General features: G+C 48.1%; 2 protein-coding genes, 2 long non-coding RNA genes and 1 other non-coding gene across 8 annotated transcripts; all 5 read left to right on the plus strand.

The window, feature by feature from the left end:
• Positions 1-120: 120 nt before the first annotated feature.
• LOC9648112 lies at positions 121-2,168 on the plus strand. 4 transcript variants are annotated; one of them, XM_024686567.1, is made up of 8 exons: positions 121-233; positions 287-578; positions 648-757; positions 811-886; positions 989-1,152; positions 1,210-1,386; positions 1,599-1,845; positions 1,900-2,168. In XM_024686567.1, the coding sequence occupies exons 1-7, from the start codon at positions 145-147 to the stop codon at positions 1,816-1,818; spliced, it is 1,128 nt and encodes a 375-aa protein (XP_024542335.1). In that variant the 5' UTR covers positions 121-144; the 3' UTR covers positions 1,819-1,845; positions 1,900-2,168. The 4 variants fall into 4 exon arrangements, with proteins under 4 accessions (XP_024542335.1, XP_024542336.1, XP_024542337.1 ...); XM_024686568.1 differs by having other exon boundaries at positions 1,909-2,168; XM_024686569.1 differs by having other exon boundaries at positions 648-767; positions 833-886; positions 1,599-2,168.
• Positions 2,169-4,512: 2,344 nt separating this feature from the next.
• Positions 4,513-4,594, plus strand: TRNAS-AGA. Its single transcript has one exon. It is a non-coding gene; the product is annotated as a tRNA-Ser (tRNA).
• Positions 4,595-6,844: 2,250 nt separating this feature from the next.
• On the plus strand, positions 6,845-7,434 carry LOC112350408. The gene is made up of 3 exons (XR_002993759.1): positions 6,845-6,888; positions 6,943-7,101; positions 7,156-7,434. It is a non-coding gene; the product is annotated as an uncharacterized LOC112350408 (long non-coding RNA).
• A 179-nt stretch (positions 7,435-7,613) lies between these two features.
• LOC9647822 lies at positions 7,614-9,094 on the plus strand. Its single transcript, XR_002993758.1, has 5 exons — positions 7,614-7,702; positions 7,787-7,943; positions 7,996-8,122; positions 8,180-8,726; positions 8,841-9,094. It is a non-coding gene; the product is annotated as an uncharacterized LOC9647822 (long non-coding RNA).
• A 1,328-nt stretch (positions 9,095-10,422) lies between these two features.
• On the plus strand, positions 10,423-13,835 carry LOC9647823 (transcription factor MYB120). Its single transcript, XM_024686559.1, has 3 exons — positions 10,423-11,600; positions 11,763-11,892; positions 12,000-13,835. The coding sequence occupies exons 1-3, from the start codon at positions 11,468-11,470 to the stop codon at positions 13,249-13,251; spliced, it is 1,515 nt and encodes a 504-aa protein (XP_024542327.1). The 5' UTR covers positions 10,423-11,467; the 3' UTR covers positions 13,252-13,835.
• Positions 13,836-14,247: the final 412 nt, after the last annotated feature.

The raw sequence follows: 14,247 nt of genomic DNA on the forward strand, positions 1-14,247 counted from the left end.
AATTCATAATGCATGGACCACTAATAACAAATTAGAGTGCTAATTAATCCCTACTAACTTAATCATTTTACACCAGCGAAATTTACCGCGCTTAAACTCTCAAAGAATGTAGGGTTTCTTTCTTCTTCTCTTTGCGCAGCGGCCATGGTTGCGCCGCGCTGTGGGATCTCCGCGATCGAGGCGCCGGCGTCTCCTTCCTCGAGCAATCAACGATTTCTCTGGCGCCGATCGAGGTATGTGTGGGCGGAGGGGAGATTTTCTAGTGATGGATTTTGGAAATTTCTAGCTGGGAAGGCATCGGTTATGGCAGCATCGGCAGCAAGAGGCGCCGCATTTCTTCTCATGCGAGCGTTTATGCTGTGTCCGATTTGCACACCGATTATCGAGAGAATTTGCAGTGGATCGTGCAGCTGTCGACCAAGTTGCATCAACGAGATACTTTGATCGTGGCGGGCGACGTCTCAGACAACTTGGAGACTTTCAAAGACACTATGAGGCTGTTGAAGGAAAGGTTTCATCGCGTCTTCTTTGTTCCTGGGAACCACGATTTGTGGTGTAGAGGCAAGGAGAACAAGCACGTAAGTACACTTCGTCCTCCTCTTTTTTTTTCGTGGGAGAAATGAACTAATTCTTTTCTGGCTTTGCAGCTGGACTCGCTGGGAAAGTTGAGGGAGCTCAATGCGATATGCGAGTCTCTTTGCATCGACACCAAGCCAGGGAAAGTTTGCGGAGTTTGGATCGTTCCTCTACTTTCCTGGTATCACCAGGCAATCTCCTTCGTAGTTTAGCAGACGTGTTTTGGATTGACAGTCGAGAATTCTTCCCCCTGCAGACATTTGATAAGGAACGGGACATAGTCGGCTACAATATTCCACCTCCCGAAAAGGCATGTTATCCTCTCTTTCATTGGTTTCAATATTTTGTTTGCTTCTCTGCTTCTTCACTTTGAACATGTTTTCTGACAACACTGTTTGCATTTGCGGTGCAGCGTTGCACTGATTATCATGCCTGTAAGTGGCCGGACGAGCTCAAGACTCCTGATATAGCGCTTGCTGCATACTTCGATGATCTTAACTCTTGCAACCAGCAGTGTCTTACGGAGATTCGGCACAGCACTGAGCGAGTCATCACCTTTTCTCACTTCCTTCCCAGGTGCGAGAAAATGGGGTTGTGTTGTGTGACGTTCTTAGTGCTGTTTGTTGTGAACAGACCAGAGCTTTGCCCAGAGAAAAGAATGCTTTTCTATCCAAATCTTCCAAAGGTGATAGGATCAGATTTCCTGGAACGCAGACTGAGGAGCATCCATGGTTCCAGTGGAAATTCCGGAGCTCTCCATGTGTTTGGGCACACGCATTTCAGCTGGGACGCTACCGTGGATGGAATCAGGTGATAAATTTTGGTCTTCATTTTGCATGGCATTGCTTGCATTGCACTGGTACGTTAAGCGTGTCGGTTTTCTTGCCCCCCTTCCCTTTTTCCTCCTGGAAGAAATTTTCTTACACTAACACTGCATGGTTGCACGATGCAGGGAGACATACTAGAGAAAAGATTATAAGAAAAGGAGAGATGACATGAAATTGTTTGATCGTCCTCTACAGGTATCTACAGGCACCATTGGCTTATCCCAGGGAACGTCGAAGGCGAGTTTATGGTGGTGAATGCTGGCTGCCACTGTGCATATATGACAGCGAAGGTACTCTTCTTCCGAGACCCATGCCTTGCTACTGGTCGGACTACTATCGCTTGAACAAGAGGGATCCAGACAACGTTGTGCTCGCACCGTGGGTAGCAGACTTATACTGCTTACAAAAGAGCTGAGAACTCCGAGAGCCAAGCTAGAACGAGGTGAGATACGCTTCCTTCTCTCCTTGGCCATAAATAATCAGAGGGTTCATGAAGCATTGTCAGCACTGGGCTTCACTCAAGCGCACGTACAAGCAAATGCCCAGAGGCTCAACACCACAGCACCAACATTCCCAGACATGGACCCCTTTGTAACTACGGGTTGGCAACACTTACCAGTTTTGGTTTTATATGACTTGAACACAAGTAGTTAGAGTCGGTTGGCTGCCGAGCGCATGGATAGTTTTCGTGGAGCAGTGGTGTATCGGCCGTCTCTGAGGCCCACGATGAAAATTTGGTGCCTTGTTTATCTATGAAGAATTTGCAATCATCTTCATTGTCACTTATGCCTTATCAGATTTTGAGTTGCAGCTGGAAAGAAGTTGTTCTGAGCAACAACTTCATGTGAAGCTGATATCTGTATTTTAAGAGGTTGAAGGAGCTCGATCCTGCAGTTCCATTTCACGCTATTAGAAGATAAACCAAACAAATTAAAAAGTCTTCGTGGCCTTTCTTCCATGTTGAAGCAATCAAAGGTAGCGAAGCTGGTTTCAATTATCAAGAAAATAATCAGATGTCTGTCCTATGCAAATGCAATGCAAGAGACTTAAGTTCTATCAACGAGATACTCTGGTCAGACAAGCTGATTCTTTCCTGTTGCTCGGAAACACGGAATCACGACTTGTGGGTTGGAGGAAATCGTTCAGACCAAGGAACAAGACTATTTCATCCTGTCACCTTTATAAGGTCGAGCCTTGATAGGTTTTCATTAAAGGAATCATGAAGGAGATTGATAGGATCCTCAGCTTTGTGGACCTGGCCACACTGTCGAATTGCTCTGCCGTTTGTAAGTCATGGAATAACATCATCAGCTCGCCATCTTTTCGCCAACTATGGTGCCGCAACGCTGGTGTCAAAGAGGTCCCCCTGATCATGACAAGCTCCATGCACAGCGAGGGATGCTACACCTTCAGAACTCCTTTGTCATCTGGCCACAGGCGGGAGCTTCGACTACCCCATGGTGACGTTGTGGCTTCTGCCGGCGGCCTTGTATGCATCCGAGGTAGAGATTCTGATGTTCTCCACTTGGTGGTTGGCAATCCACTCACCCAAGAGTGGACGGAAGTTCCCGCGCTGCAGTGGAAGGACAAAGAAGAGACAGGTATTATTGACTTCGCGATGCTGGTTGATGGCGATGCCGGTTACTTCAAGGTGGGTATCCAGCACTCGGAAGCCACTACAGGCCACTCGTGCTACGTCTACGACTCGGCCACCGGTGCATGGTCAGCACTGGGCATGCTGTGCTTGACACAAGCGCACGTACAAGCGAGGGCTCAGTGGCTCAAGACCAGAGCGCTAACATTCCCAGACATGGACGCCTTATACTACGACCTCACCACCTTGGGCATGTATGACATTCGTCGCTGTGAGTGGAGCATCGGGAGTGTGGTGCGCAACCTCAGGTTCACAACAGGCCTCGAAGGTGGTAAGCATACGCGCTGCGTTTTGCCGCGGCCAGGCGTGTGCACATCGAGGTTGTGGGAGTGGGATGGGCAGCGATACTTTGCAAGCGGGTGGGTGTATGCAGGAAGTGTCGAGGACGTGTGTTGTGGAGTGGATGGATTTGGTATCTGGAGAGTTGACGAGGATGGCAGCTTGGTTACTGTTTCTGCAGTGACTGTGGCCATTTGTAGTCAATATCCTCAGCTCAAGCCAATTGTACAATTGCTAGAAGTGGTAACCGCTGCAGATGCCAACCTTGTATGCTTCTCGGAGAGATGTCCGGCAATGTTGTCAGTTGTGGTTGTATATGACTTGCACACAAGTAGTTGGAGTCGGTTGGCTGCCCAGCGCATGGATCATTATAGTGAAGCAGTGGTGTATCAACCATCTCTGAGGCCTGTGAGGAAGCCGTGGCAAAATCAAGTATCTGGGTAATTCTACAATCCTCTACACTTGTCAAGCACTTTCGAACAACCATGCCACATCACTTTTTAGTTTATTATTACATGTTTTAAAGCCCAACTAGAACCATTCTTCAATTTTAACATTGTAAAAAGCACAAGGTATTGCTCCCACCGCAACTTGGAGGTGAGGCTATGTCTTTAGTTGGAGATTAAGCGTTGTTTGTTGTGAACAGACCAGAGCTTTTCCAAAGAAAAGAATGCCTTTCTATCCAAATCTTCCAAAGGTGATAGGATCAGATTTTTTGGAGCGCAGACTAAGCATTCACGGATCCAGTAGAAATTCCGGAGCTTTTCATGTGTTTGGGCATACGCATTTCAGATGGGATGCTACAGTGGATGGAATCAGGTGATCACTGAAGATGGCAACCTTGTCTGCTTTCCAGAGAGATATCCAGATCCAGTTGTGGTTCACAAATAGATGGAGTCCGTTGGCTGCCCAGCGCATGGATAGTTATAGTGGAGCAGTGGTGTATCAACCGCCTGTGATGAAGCCGTGGGAAAATCAAAGTTTCTTGGTAATGGTTTTCATGTTAGAACTTATAAAGTTAGGCTAAGTATTTGCTCGGTCTTGGTTGCACGAGAAAAAAATACAACATAAAATTGTGGTTGGTTTAAACTGTTTGGTTCAAGCCTATTCCAGAAGAGGTCTCGTTTAGAAATTGTAGAAGACAATCCATCTTAACAAGATTAATTAATTGATAATGTGGACGTGCCAGAGTGGTTATCGGGCATGACTAGAAATCATGTGGGCTTTGCCCGCGCAGGTTCGAATCCTGCCGTCCACGAAATCGTTCTTTAATTTTGAGTAGAGGATTTGGACGATGACGCATGGAACGCAACGAGGATATGTCCGTATTTGAAACTTTCATGTGAACTAAACTATAATGGAAACTCACATCGGGCAGCTTTTGTGTGATACCTATCCTGCGGAGGTGACTGCATTGATTTTAGTTTTGTTTCTGCTCACAATCGTTTATTACGTGTTTTGCACAGTGCCTCGCATTCGAGAGATGAACTTACAAGTCTGCTGCCCGGCGTCTTTTAAAAGAATAAACTACTTCATTAGAAGAAAACTTAAAAGTTAATTTACGAAGACGACGCATTTGCCCGCGGGGGTGGGATCCTTTGCGGCTCCCGAACCACGTTGCGATGACAAGGTGCGAGGGATCGCCAAGGAGCACCACCTGCCAGCCGCGGCGGAGGCGTGCTACTCCAATGCCCGGGGATGTCCAGTGACTTAGGGATCAAGGCGCTCACGCTCTTCGCCTTCTCCACCGAGAATTTCTTGCGGCCGGATGCAGAAAGTTGATATAGTTCTCAGCGTCGACGATCCTGCCACCATTCTGCTGTGAGTGGAATTTCTCGATATTGTTTTGCTGTGAATGGATTGGGTTGACTCAGGTGGGATTTTTGATATCAATTCCACTGCATTGGCGACAGTGCCAGGCTCCCGCGCCCGCTCCAAGCTATGATCTCGGAAGCGACCAGCGGCAACACGGGGATGAAATTCGCCATGGCGATTGGTTACGGTGGTCACAGCGATCTGGTCCAGGCGTGCCAGGCGCTGGCGCGCGAGGTGGAGCAAGGAACAATGGCTGTGGAGGAGATCGATCAGATCAACCTGGCAAGGAGATTGATGCTGGAATGTTGGCACGCCGGAGCTGCTCGTTTGCACCAGCGGCGGCGATCAGCGGCTGAATATCGCCTACTCGGAGCTCGTGTTTGAAAAGAAGCAGTGACCGGATGTTAAAGAGGAGTAAATGGTGGAATTTCAAGAAAAGTCAAATAGTTATATATTTGTTAGCCACCTTAAATGTCTCAATCTTTTATAAAAAAATATTGAAAGAAAGTTAATACTTTGTTTCTTACTTCAAGGACTTTATTTGATTTTTTAAATTTTCTTTAATTGTTACAATCTGGACTTAGATTTTGACATTAGCATTTACGCTGAACTATGGTAATAGTACTGTAATATTTAGTAGCTTATACATTTTTATGAAAGTTTGAATTTTTGTGCAGATTTTGCATTAGAATGCAATTTTATATGGATTTATTTATTATTTTCTTACCATGTTATCTCTTATCTGATTTATATTCATTTATATTAAAATTAAGTCTTGCTGGAAAAGTTAGCATGGAATGAGAGAGAGAGAGAGAGAGAGAGAGAGAGAGAGAGAGAGAGAGAGATAAAAAGGCAAAATGAAAATGCTCAATGCTAGAATGGCTTTCAGTACCTCAAGCATGTGTAAGTAACAATATCCTCAGCTTCCAAGGCTATTAAGATGTGTAAAAGGTGGTGAGAGTATTCTTGTTGTGACCATGAACATTACTGGCAAGATGTATGGATTAATGGAAGTTATAAACTCAATCGTCATGGTTTTCACACCGTTTTCATCACCACGAGAATATGGTAAAGACTATGGCATCACTAAATTTGATTTGGCATCCATTCAGTCCGGTCATCTCCAAATTTTGGAGGAATTGAGTGCAAACTTGCTCAATCAGTGCACGTAAAAAAATTAAGATTAACAAAAGTGGGATGTATCTAACACTTTCTGCCCCATAAACTTTCTCTAATTCGATTAAGTTTTGTAATTTTACTAGAATGCGAACCTCCATGCCTCTCCTATGCAACTACCCGAAGGAACTGCTCCCGCTAAAGTCTGATAATTTGATTGAAATGAGTGAAAGCTACACTGATTATGCCCAGTTTTTATAGAGATAATCTCAAACTTGGAGGATTCTGCCTTAAAAAAGCGTGCAACCAGGTACCAAAACATTACAATTTTTTTTTACCTCTTAACTGGTATATAAAGGGATCTCTGAAATGGAAGTTGATCAAGATGTTTTAAAGCTCAACACGAACCGCAACAATGGCTAGATTGATGTTGCATTGGATGAGCTTGACTGTGTCTACTTTTATTACTTTTCTCGGTGTGGCAGCTAACCCAATATCTAATAATACATTAAAAGAAATTATCAGAGCGAAACCCAATTGCCACCAATGTTTAAAGCTAAAGAATGTAGGGTTTTTTCTTTAGTGCCAGCGCGCCGGGATCGGGAAGCGGCGCCGAAGAAGGTATGGTTTTCGATCAGTGGAAGAAAATAGAAATTGACCTCGCAATGTCAGCAGGAAGAGGCGCCGCCGCATTCCTTCTTACCAGGTGAGCGGCGCGAGGGTTTATATAGTATCGATGAAACGAGGTACTTTGATTGATGTCTCGGACAGGCTGATTTTTTTCGGGTCTTCTTGGTTGCTGGGAATGAGGACTTATGCAAGAAGCACAAACACGTAAGTGCATCTTTCTCTGTGAGAGGAATGGAGATTAATTCTTTGGCTTTGTAGCTGGACTTTTCCTCCAGTGTGATCATGATGTTGGGATGAAAAGAAACACCACAAAGAGAAACAAACCTTGCTGGCAAAGGTGAGCGAGCTCTGTGAGTACTTTGCGTCGACACCAAGCCATGGAAAGCTTGTGATATTTGGATCGTTCCTCAACTTTCCTGGATACCACTAGGCACTCTTTTCTGTATTTGCGCAGACGTGCTTTGGATTGACACTCGACAATTCTTCCTACTGCAGACTTTTGACAAAGAAATCGGCTCACAACATTCCACCTCTCGAGAAGGCACGTTATCCTCTTTCCTTTTTTTTTTTCCCGCTTCTTTTCTATCTTCTTTGTTTTTGTTTTTGTTTTTCTATTCTATCTATGCGGCTCTTCGTTTGAACACGTTTCCTGACAACATTGTTTGCATGTGTGGTGCAGACTTGTATTGATTGTCATGCCGGACGAGCTCAGAATTCCGGATACTTCGACAACCTTAGCTCTCTTAACGGAGATTTGGCACACTACTACTGGCCGGGTCATCTCGTTTTCTCACTTCTTCCCAAAGTATGCCTCGTACGGCTCTAGAAATCCGCTCCCGGGAAACGGGGTTGTGTTGTCTGACGTTTGAGTGTTCTTTGTTGTGTGCAGGCCAGAGCTGTGACCAGAGAAAGGGAATACTTTTCGATCGAAATCTTCCAGAGGTGATAGGATCAGATTTCCTGGAGGAGCATCCATGGGTCCAGTGGAAATTCCGGAGCTCGCCATGTGTTTTCGCAAGCTGGGACGCTGCAGTGTATGGAATCAGGTGATTATTAGCTCCTAATATCTGGCATTCATTTGCATGGCACTGCTTGCAGGACTGATACGTTAGCAACAGTTGCTTCGGCTTTTCATCCTTTTTTTTTTCTCAGTGAAAGGAGCACTGACATCAATGCAGGGAGACAGACAGAGATACTCCGAGAAAAGAATATAACATGAAATGTGGTTAGTCTTTTTAAACAGTTTGGTCTAAGCCTACTTAGTGCTGGTCGCCTTCTGCAGGTGTCTTCGGAGAACTTCGAAGGCGAATTTATGGCTGCCACTGTGCATGTATATGACAGCGAAGGTACTTTTCTTCGGAGGCCCATGCCTTGCCACTTGCCGCTAGTAATCGGACTACTATCGCTTTAACGAGAAAAATCCGGACAGCGTTGTGCTCGCACCGTGGGCCGCAGACTTGCACGATTCCCAACGGAGATGGAAATTCCGAGAGCCATAACTTCCGAGCTCCAACAGCGGGCACTCCCAATCATGGAGGAGATCTTTATAAACTATCTTCTGGGAGACTAAACTACTGCGAGGACAGCAAAACAAAGGCGAGGCCGGTGACTGTGCTCGTGTCTTAAACGCGCTTGGATGGAGGAGAGAAGAAAAAGAGAAGGAAAATCCAGTTGATCGACCGCTTGGACGCATCCTCGGAAGCATTTGCTCGTTTTGAGTTCCCGAGGGGATCATCTGGCTGGTTGCAACTTGGAGGTGAGGCTTTTAAATCGTTTTCTAGCAGGCGTACAGCGGAAAGGATGATCTCACCAAAGCTCATCATCCTGAGGTAAAGTAATGCTTCTTGTTTTTCTTCTCCGCCTTTTGCCTGCTTTGTTTTTTGTCTGTTTCATTGTCTAAACTCGCGCTTGATTCTATCTCTCTCTCTCTTGTTTCGTTGCAGCCCAGCTGCTCGCCACGGATCAATCAATCAATCAATCATTCAGTCGGTCAAGTCACTCGCTCGAACCAATCCGTCGATCGGTCGCCCAAGAGCTGCTGCTTGCAAACTCTGGAAAGTCGGAGAGGGATGAGCTGATCTTCCGTTCCGTTAAAGCTGGAGATCCAATAATTGGTCAAAGAGTTAACTTATCGATCGTCCTTCTCTCATCGCAGGGAAGATAGAAAGAAATAAAGTCTCCTTTGCGCGGCAAGACATTGATATGGATCGAAGTGACGAGAGAAAAGCTTATTGCGAGTACTTGAATAGCGCTGCAGGCGTTCTCACATGGTGCATGGTCCCATACGTAGCTAAAACAAGCATATTCCTCCATGCAGCGTGGCATATGCCTCCAAAGTTTTTGCCGCACATGGAAAACTTGTATTTTTCTATTTCCAGAGATTTCATTGGCTGGGACCTGGCCGCATTAAATGCCACTTGACCCAGCTAGCCTTGCAAAGCCCAGACAACCCGCCGGATAAAGCGTCCGTCCAACGGTCCTGGAGCGTGTAGAGACAGCGACCGCGGCACGGACCGACAGGAATTCTCGGCGCAATACCACGTGGCCGCCACGTTGGCGGGCCCCGTCCATCAATGCGGCGGAGAGTCCACGCTGTACGCTTGCAACGTGGCAAGTTTTTAGGGCACGAGTCTTTTAATTTCTCTCCTCTCCCGAAAGTTTCGTATCGTATGAAACCTTGTGTGTGTATGGATCGATAGAGAGAAAAAAGATGCCAGGGATTTTTATAGCAGCGAACAAAGCTCTTCGTGGTCCCGGAAATCTTTCATGGAGCCCGTTGGCATTTGTTTTCACGTACGTCACCCATCTTAAATGCGATTTGGAAAAACATGGAACAAGAATTTGGAGAACATCCATACATCTTATAGTTATAGTTTTAATTTCTTGATCGATCACACTGTGCGCCTTTTGGCTCTTGTTGTGCTGGCTACACTGGAAAATCTCCCTGTGATGATCGATGATCTCACGGGTGTGCCCTATCTCGCTTTCTCCTTCTTTAGCCTCGTTGGTCTTTAGAGTTTACATCGTTTTCATGCTGGTACATGTTCTATTTGCTTGTCCGTGCTGGGCGTAAATCTGTGTTGTCTGACCTCCGTGATACCCGAGCCAATCGTGGCCGTCGGCAGGTCGTGGCATGCTAGCGACCGTCGATGACGCCTTGTGACGAGGACATGACGACGGTGCTGATCATTTGTTCTTCGAATTGTGTTGAACTCTAGGCTGGAATTTGATCGATTCCGTGATCCTGGGTTTTGTAAATTCCCCAAGTTTGACTTGGAAGCTTTGGTGATCAGAACAAGGGCTTGTTTAATCAACGCTCGTTTATGAGAGTCCATTCCAATTTTAAAGGGCGTGGTATCTACGCCTGATTTGATGCCTTGTCTTGTTCGCTCATTTCGTGATTGGCTCGCTCGCAAGTTTTGAAAGCAAAAGGATGACTCCGAAAGAGATTGGCATGTGTATGAATGAGGTCACGGCCTACTACTTGGGGATAGGCCGCATATTCCAATCAATCTACACGAGAAATGTGTGATTAAGAAATCCCGTAAAACATTGTAAAGCATAAGCGATGCGGGTTTACTAGGTTTTCGACGAAGTCAACGGGCCTGTGGAGAAAAAGCTGGCCGGCTCCAGTGCTTGGTCAAACGCCAAGTGGCATCCAAGGGCCAGGATGGCACCACGCAGCAGCGCCGGCGAATATGCTGGCGCGGGTTTAAAAAGCGCGGCAAAGTGATTTTTTACCTGGCGAGGCGGTGTCGGTGGTGGCAATCCACGTCGGTGTTTTTCCCGTGCCACGTCGGCTCGCAGCCATGTCATAGCGGACCAGGGGTTCTGTGCAGCCAGAGAGGAGGCGAGAGAGAAAGAAAAGAAAAGAGGGAAGAGTATTTTCAGCGATTCCAGCGGCATCGGCAGCGCGTAGCATCCCTGACGCCCTACTGACGAATTCGTGTCCCCGCTGGCGCGAGTCCTTGAATTCCTGGAGGAATAACTCCAAATCTCTCATTCATCCCCCAATCTCCTCCTCCATCGCTCGCTTGCTCGCTCGCTCGCTCGCGGCCGATCGATCACAAGGCCGCCGGGGCCATGACTCTCGGCGATTCTTTTCTTGCGTCAGATTGTCACAGCAGGCCGCGGAGAGGAGGATCTGCGGGCATTCCGGGCTGGATCGACGAATCTTGCCGCGCAAGAAAGAAATTCCGGCATTTGCTAGCTAGTGTGGATAGATTATAACAGCAGCGCGAGCGCGAGCAGGGAAGAAAGGCCGCGGGATTGTGCGTTATGATCCAGAGAAGGAGGAGGGGGGTACAAAGAGGAGTGGCAGCAGCGGCACTGATGAGTGATGGGATTTCGTCGCAGTGACACGAAAATTGGGCAGCATTTCCTTCCTCTCCTCGAGACTCCGCTAGAACCCTAATCCTCCTAGTTTGCTACCATTTTTTTTTCTCTTTTTTCTAGTCTTCTCTAGTCAATGCCTATGAATTCTCCTTGATTTCGCTGGTTCTTCCCGGGATTTAGCTCGCCGCGGCCGATCCAAGTTGGCGGCCCAGAATTCCTCCTCCCTGGACGAGGCATGGGTCGGCATTCTTGCTGCCAGAAGCAAAAATTGAAGAAGGGGCTATGGTCGCCCGAGGAGGACGAGAAATTGGTACATTACATCACGAAATACGGGCATGGATGCTGGAGTACAGTGCCCAAACAAGCAGGTAATCCACTGCGTTCTTGGTTTTTTCTTGGTGTCACCTCTCTGGAATTTGGAATTGGAGGCCGTGGTCTTCTTCTCTTTTGATCTTCGTATTGCTTTGTTTCCCTTCCCAAATGTAGGACCTCCTTTGCTCGATTGTGATGATATGATCTTTTTCTCGCAGGATTGCAGAGATGTGGCAAGAGCTGCCGATTGCGATGGATCAACTACCTCCGTCCGGATTTGAAGCGAGGGATTTTCTCGGCGGACGAGGAGAAACTCATCATCGATTTACACTCGGCCTTGGGCAACCGGTGAGAGCAAAATTCAGTGGTGAATTCTCGTGAATTCTCGTGAATTCCGCAGCTTTTGAGAAGTTGGCTGATCGAGCAATGGAAATTTCTTGTGTGTTCTTGTCCAGGTGGTCGCAAATCGCAACTCAGCTCCCCGGACGAACAGACAACGAGATCAAAAACTACTGGAACACTTGCATCAAGAAGAAGCTCCGGCAGGCCGGCATAGATCCCAACACACACAAGCCAGTGATCCAGGCGTCGGAGCACGCGATCAATCCCGAGAGCTCCTCAATCTCCAGCTCCAATCTAAACTCCACAGCCACAACGATCACAAACACGACGATTCCGCACGAGACGCACCATCTGGATCAACAATTGGTGGAACCGGCGAGCAAAAGGCCTCGGATCTATCCCGCGGTTCTCGAGGACATTTTGTTCGCGCCGAGGAATCAAGCGCAGGTGGCGGCGGTGGATCACAAGAAGCATCCCTCGGACGAGATCGCGAGCACGAACAAGCCGGACAAGCTCACCACGGATAACTTTTTGGGCAAGTTCTTGGAGAGCGCCGGCGGTGACAATCCAGTGGCGGCGAAGCTCCAGAAGATGGCGTTGGATTCGAATTCTCCCAGCTTGATCAAGCAGCAGCAGCAGCAGCAGCTCATCACGGACAATTTGCTCGAGAAGTTCCTCTCCACCCCCTCCTCGAGAGACGCGATTCCGCGAAGAAATCCTCTGCTGGGCGGTGGTGCCAAGCCCGAGTTTAGCTTCCCATCGCTCCTCCCGGTCCCGAGCAGCAACAATTACAGCACCAATCCAGTGTTTTGGGTCTTCCAGCAGCAGCAGCAGCAGCAGGGAAATCACCTGAATTCCTCGTCGATTCCATCGGCGGGCATGGATTTCACGGGCGGATCGTCCGACTTGCAATCCTCCTTCTATGGCGACACGGATTCCGCGAGTCTAATGCGCAATTCGCTGGTCATGCTCAATCACCACCACCACCATCCTCTGGATCATCACCGAGGGGGGAATGGCTGGGAGAATCTTTGCAGCACTAGCAGCACGAGCAGCACATCGAGATCGTCTCATCCCCAGCAGCCGCTGTGGAATTACTCGCACAAGCTCGAGAGCTCGGATGGGTCGTGCGAGAGCCAATCGCTGGGAGCAGTGTCGGAGCTCCTGCCAGTGTCGTGTGCGATGCAGGAGTTCTCTGACAGCCACGGCAGCGCGCACAAGGCGTCGCAGGGGATGATCTCATCGTCGTCGGCTGATCAAGGAGTGGTCTCCTGGGCGGCGCACACGGCGGCTGTGGATCTGGCGAGCTTTGGGCCGATGTCGCCCGAATTGCAGAGACTGGCGGCGGTGATCGATCAGATGTGAAGTGGGTTCTCGCGGGATTCGGGGAATTTCCGGCAGGATTGGAGGAATTGGAGCCGAGATCGACAGTGCTCTGTTTTCTCCCAAAACAGAGGAACTCACTGGAAAAAATAAGCGATGGTGGAGGAAGCGATACGTACAGAGGATTGGGGGGGCTTTTTTTTTTTTTTTCTTCTTTCGAGGGTTGCTGCTGCGCGTTTCATCCGCTCCTCGAGGCGATCGATCGGGCGAGAAGAGATTTTGGAGCGAATGAAACGAGCAGCAAGGGGGCAATTCTTTCATTTCATGGTTTGCTGCTGGCTGGCTGGCTGGCTGGCGCGCGCGGCCGATCGATCTACAAGCGTGTACATTGGTTTGTGACAGAAGGGGAGGATCTAAGATCGATCGCCATGGCCAGGCGGCAGCCAAGGAAAATAAATCCCTTTGGCACGGAGCAATCGCGAGCCAAGGGGGCGGCGGCGGCGGCGCGGCGCACAGACGATCGTGCCGCGCGGTATGCCGTGCAGTGTTGATACCCGGCTGGGCGGCATGCCGCGCGGCAGATATGCTTACGTATACATATATATAGAGGTGTTGTTTTTTTTTTCCTCTTTGTTTGTTCTTGCTGTGCCAGTCCTGGCAGAGACGCCCATGTGTGTATCATATTGATTGATTTCTCGTGAAAGAAAGATCGAGTTAGCAGCGCAGTGGGGAAAGTTTTTATGGCAATCGCATGAATGGATCGATCTTTTTTTCCTCTGATTTTACGAATTGGGCCAGGCGTCGCTGTCCCGGTCTGAAGCATCTGATCAGAGAAAAAACTGGCTGGGGTGGGGTGCGCGGTCTCATCGATCGAAGCGATGGAATGGATCGATCGAGCTGATCTTGGCAGAGAGGAACTGGAGAATTTTGCTGGCTGGATCAGCTTCATGGGAAATTTTGGGCAGCAACAGTGAAACCAGGTGTGATGATCTCACACACAAGTGTTTGGTGGGGCGATGGGATCAGGGATTTTAATGA

Source organism: Selaginella moellendorffii, unplaced genomic scaffold (genome assembly GCF_000143415.4).
Source record: "Selaginella moellendorffii unplaced genomic scaffold, v1.0 SELMOscaffold_49, whole genome shotgun sequence".
Classification (NCBI taxonomy): domain Eukaryota; kingdom Viridiplantae; phylum Streptophyta; class Lycopodiopsida; order Selaginellales; family Selaginellaceae; genus Selaginella; species Selaginella moellendorffii.

What these genes read in the sequence shown, in the direction of transcription:
- LOC9648112 (XM_024686566.1), top strand. Translation starts at nt 145, where the DNA reads ATGGTTGCGCCGCGCTGTGGGATCTCCGCGATCGAGGCGCCGGCGTCT. An exon ending in GAGGCAAGGAGAACAAGCAC is followed by an intron (nt 579 to 647) that starts GTAAGTACACTT and finishes CTGGCTTTGCAG; the next exon opens with CTGGACTCGCTGGGAAAGTT. An exon ending in ATCGTTCCTCTACTTTCCTG is followed by an intron (nt 758 to 810) that starts GTATCACCAGGC and finishes TTGGATTGACAG; the next exon opens with TCGAGAATTCTTCCCCCTGC.
- LOC9647823 (XM_024686559.1), top strand. Translation starts at nt 11,468, where the DNA reads ATGGGTCGGCATTCTTGCTGCCAGAAGCAAAAATTGAAGAAGGGGCTA. An exon ending in TACAGTGCCCAAACAAGCAG is followed by an intron (nt 11,601 to 11,762) that starts GTAATCCACTGC and finishes TTTTTCTCGCAG; the next exon opens with GATTGCAGAGATGTGGCAAG. An exon ending in CACTCGGCCTTGGGCAACCG is followed by an intron (nt 11,893 to 11,999) that starts GTGAGAGCAAAA and finishes GTTCTTGTCCAG; the next exon opens with GTGGTCGCAAATCGCAACTC.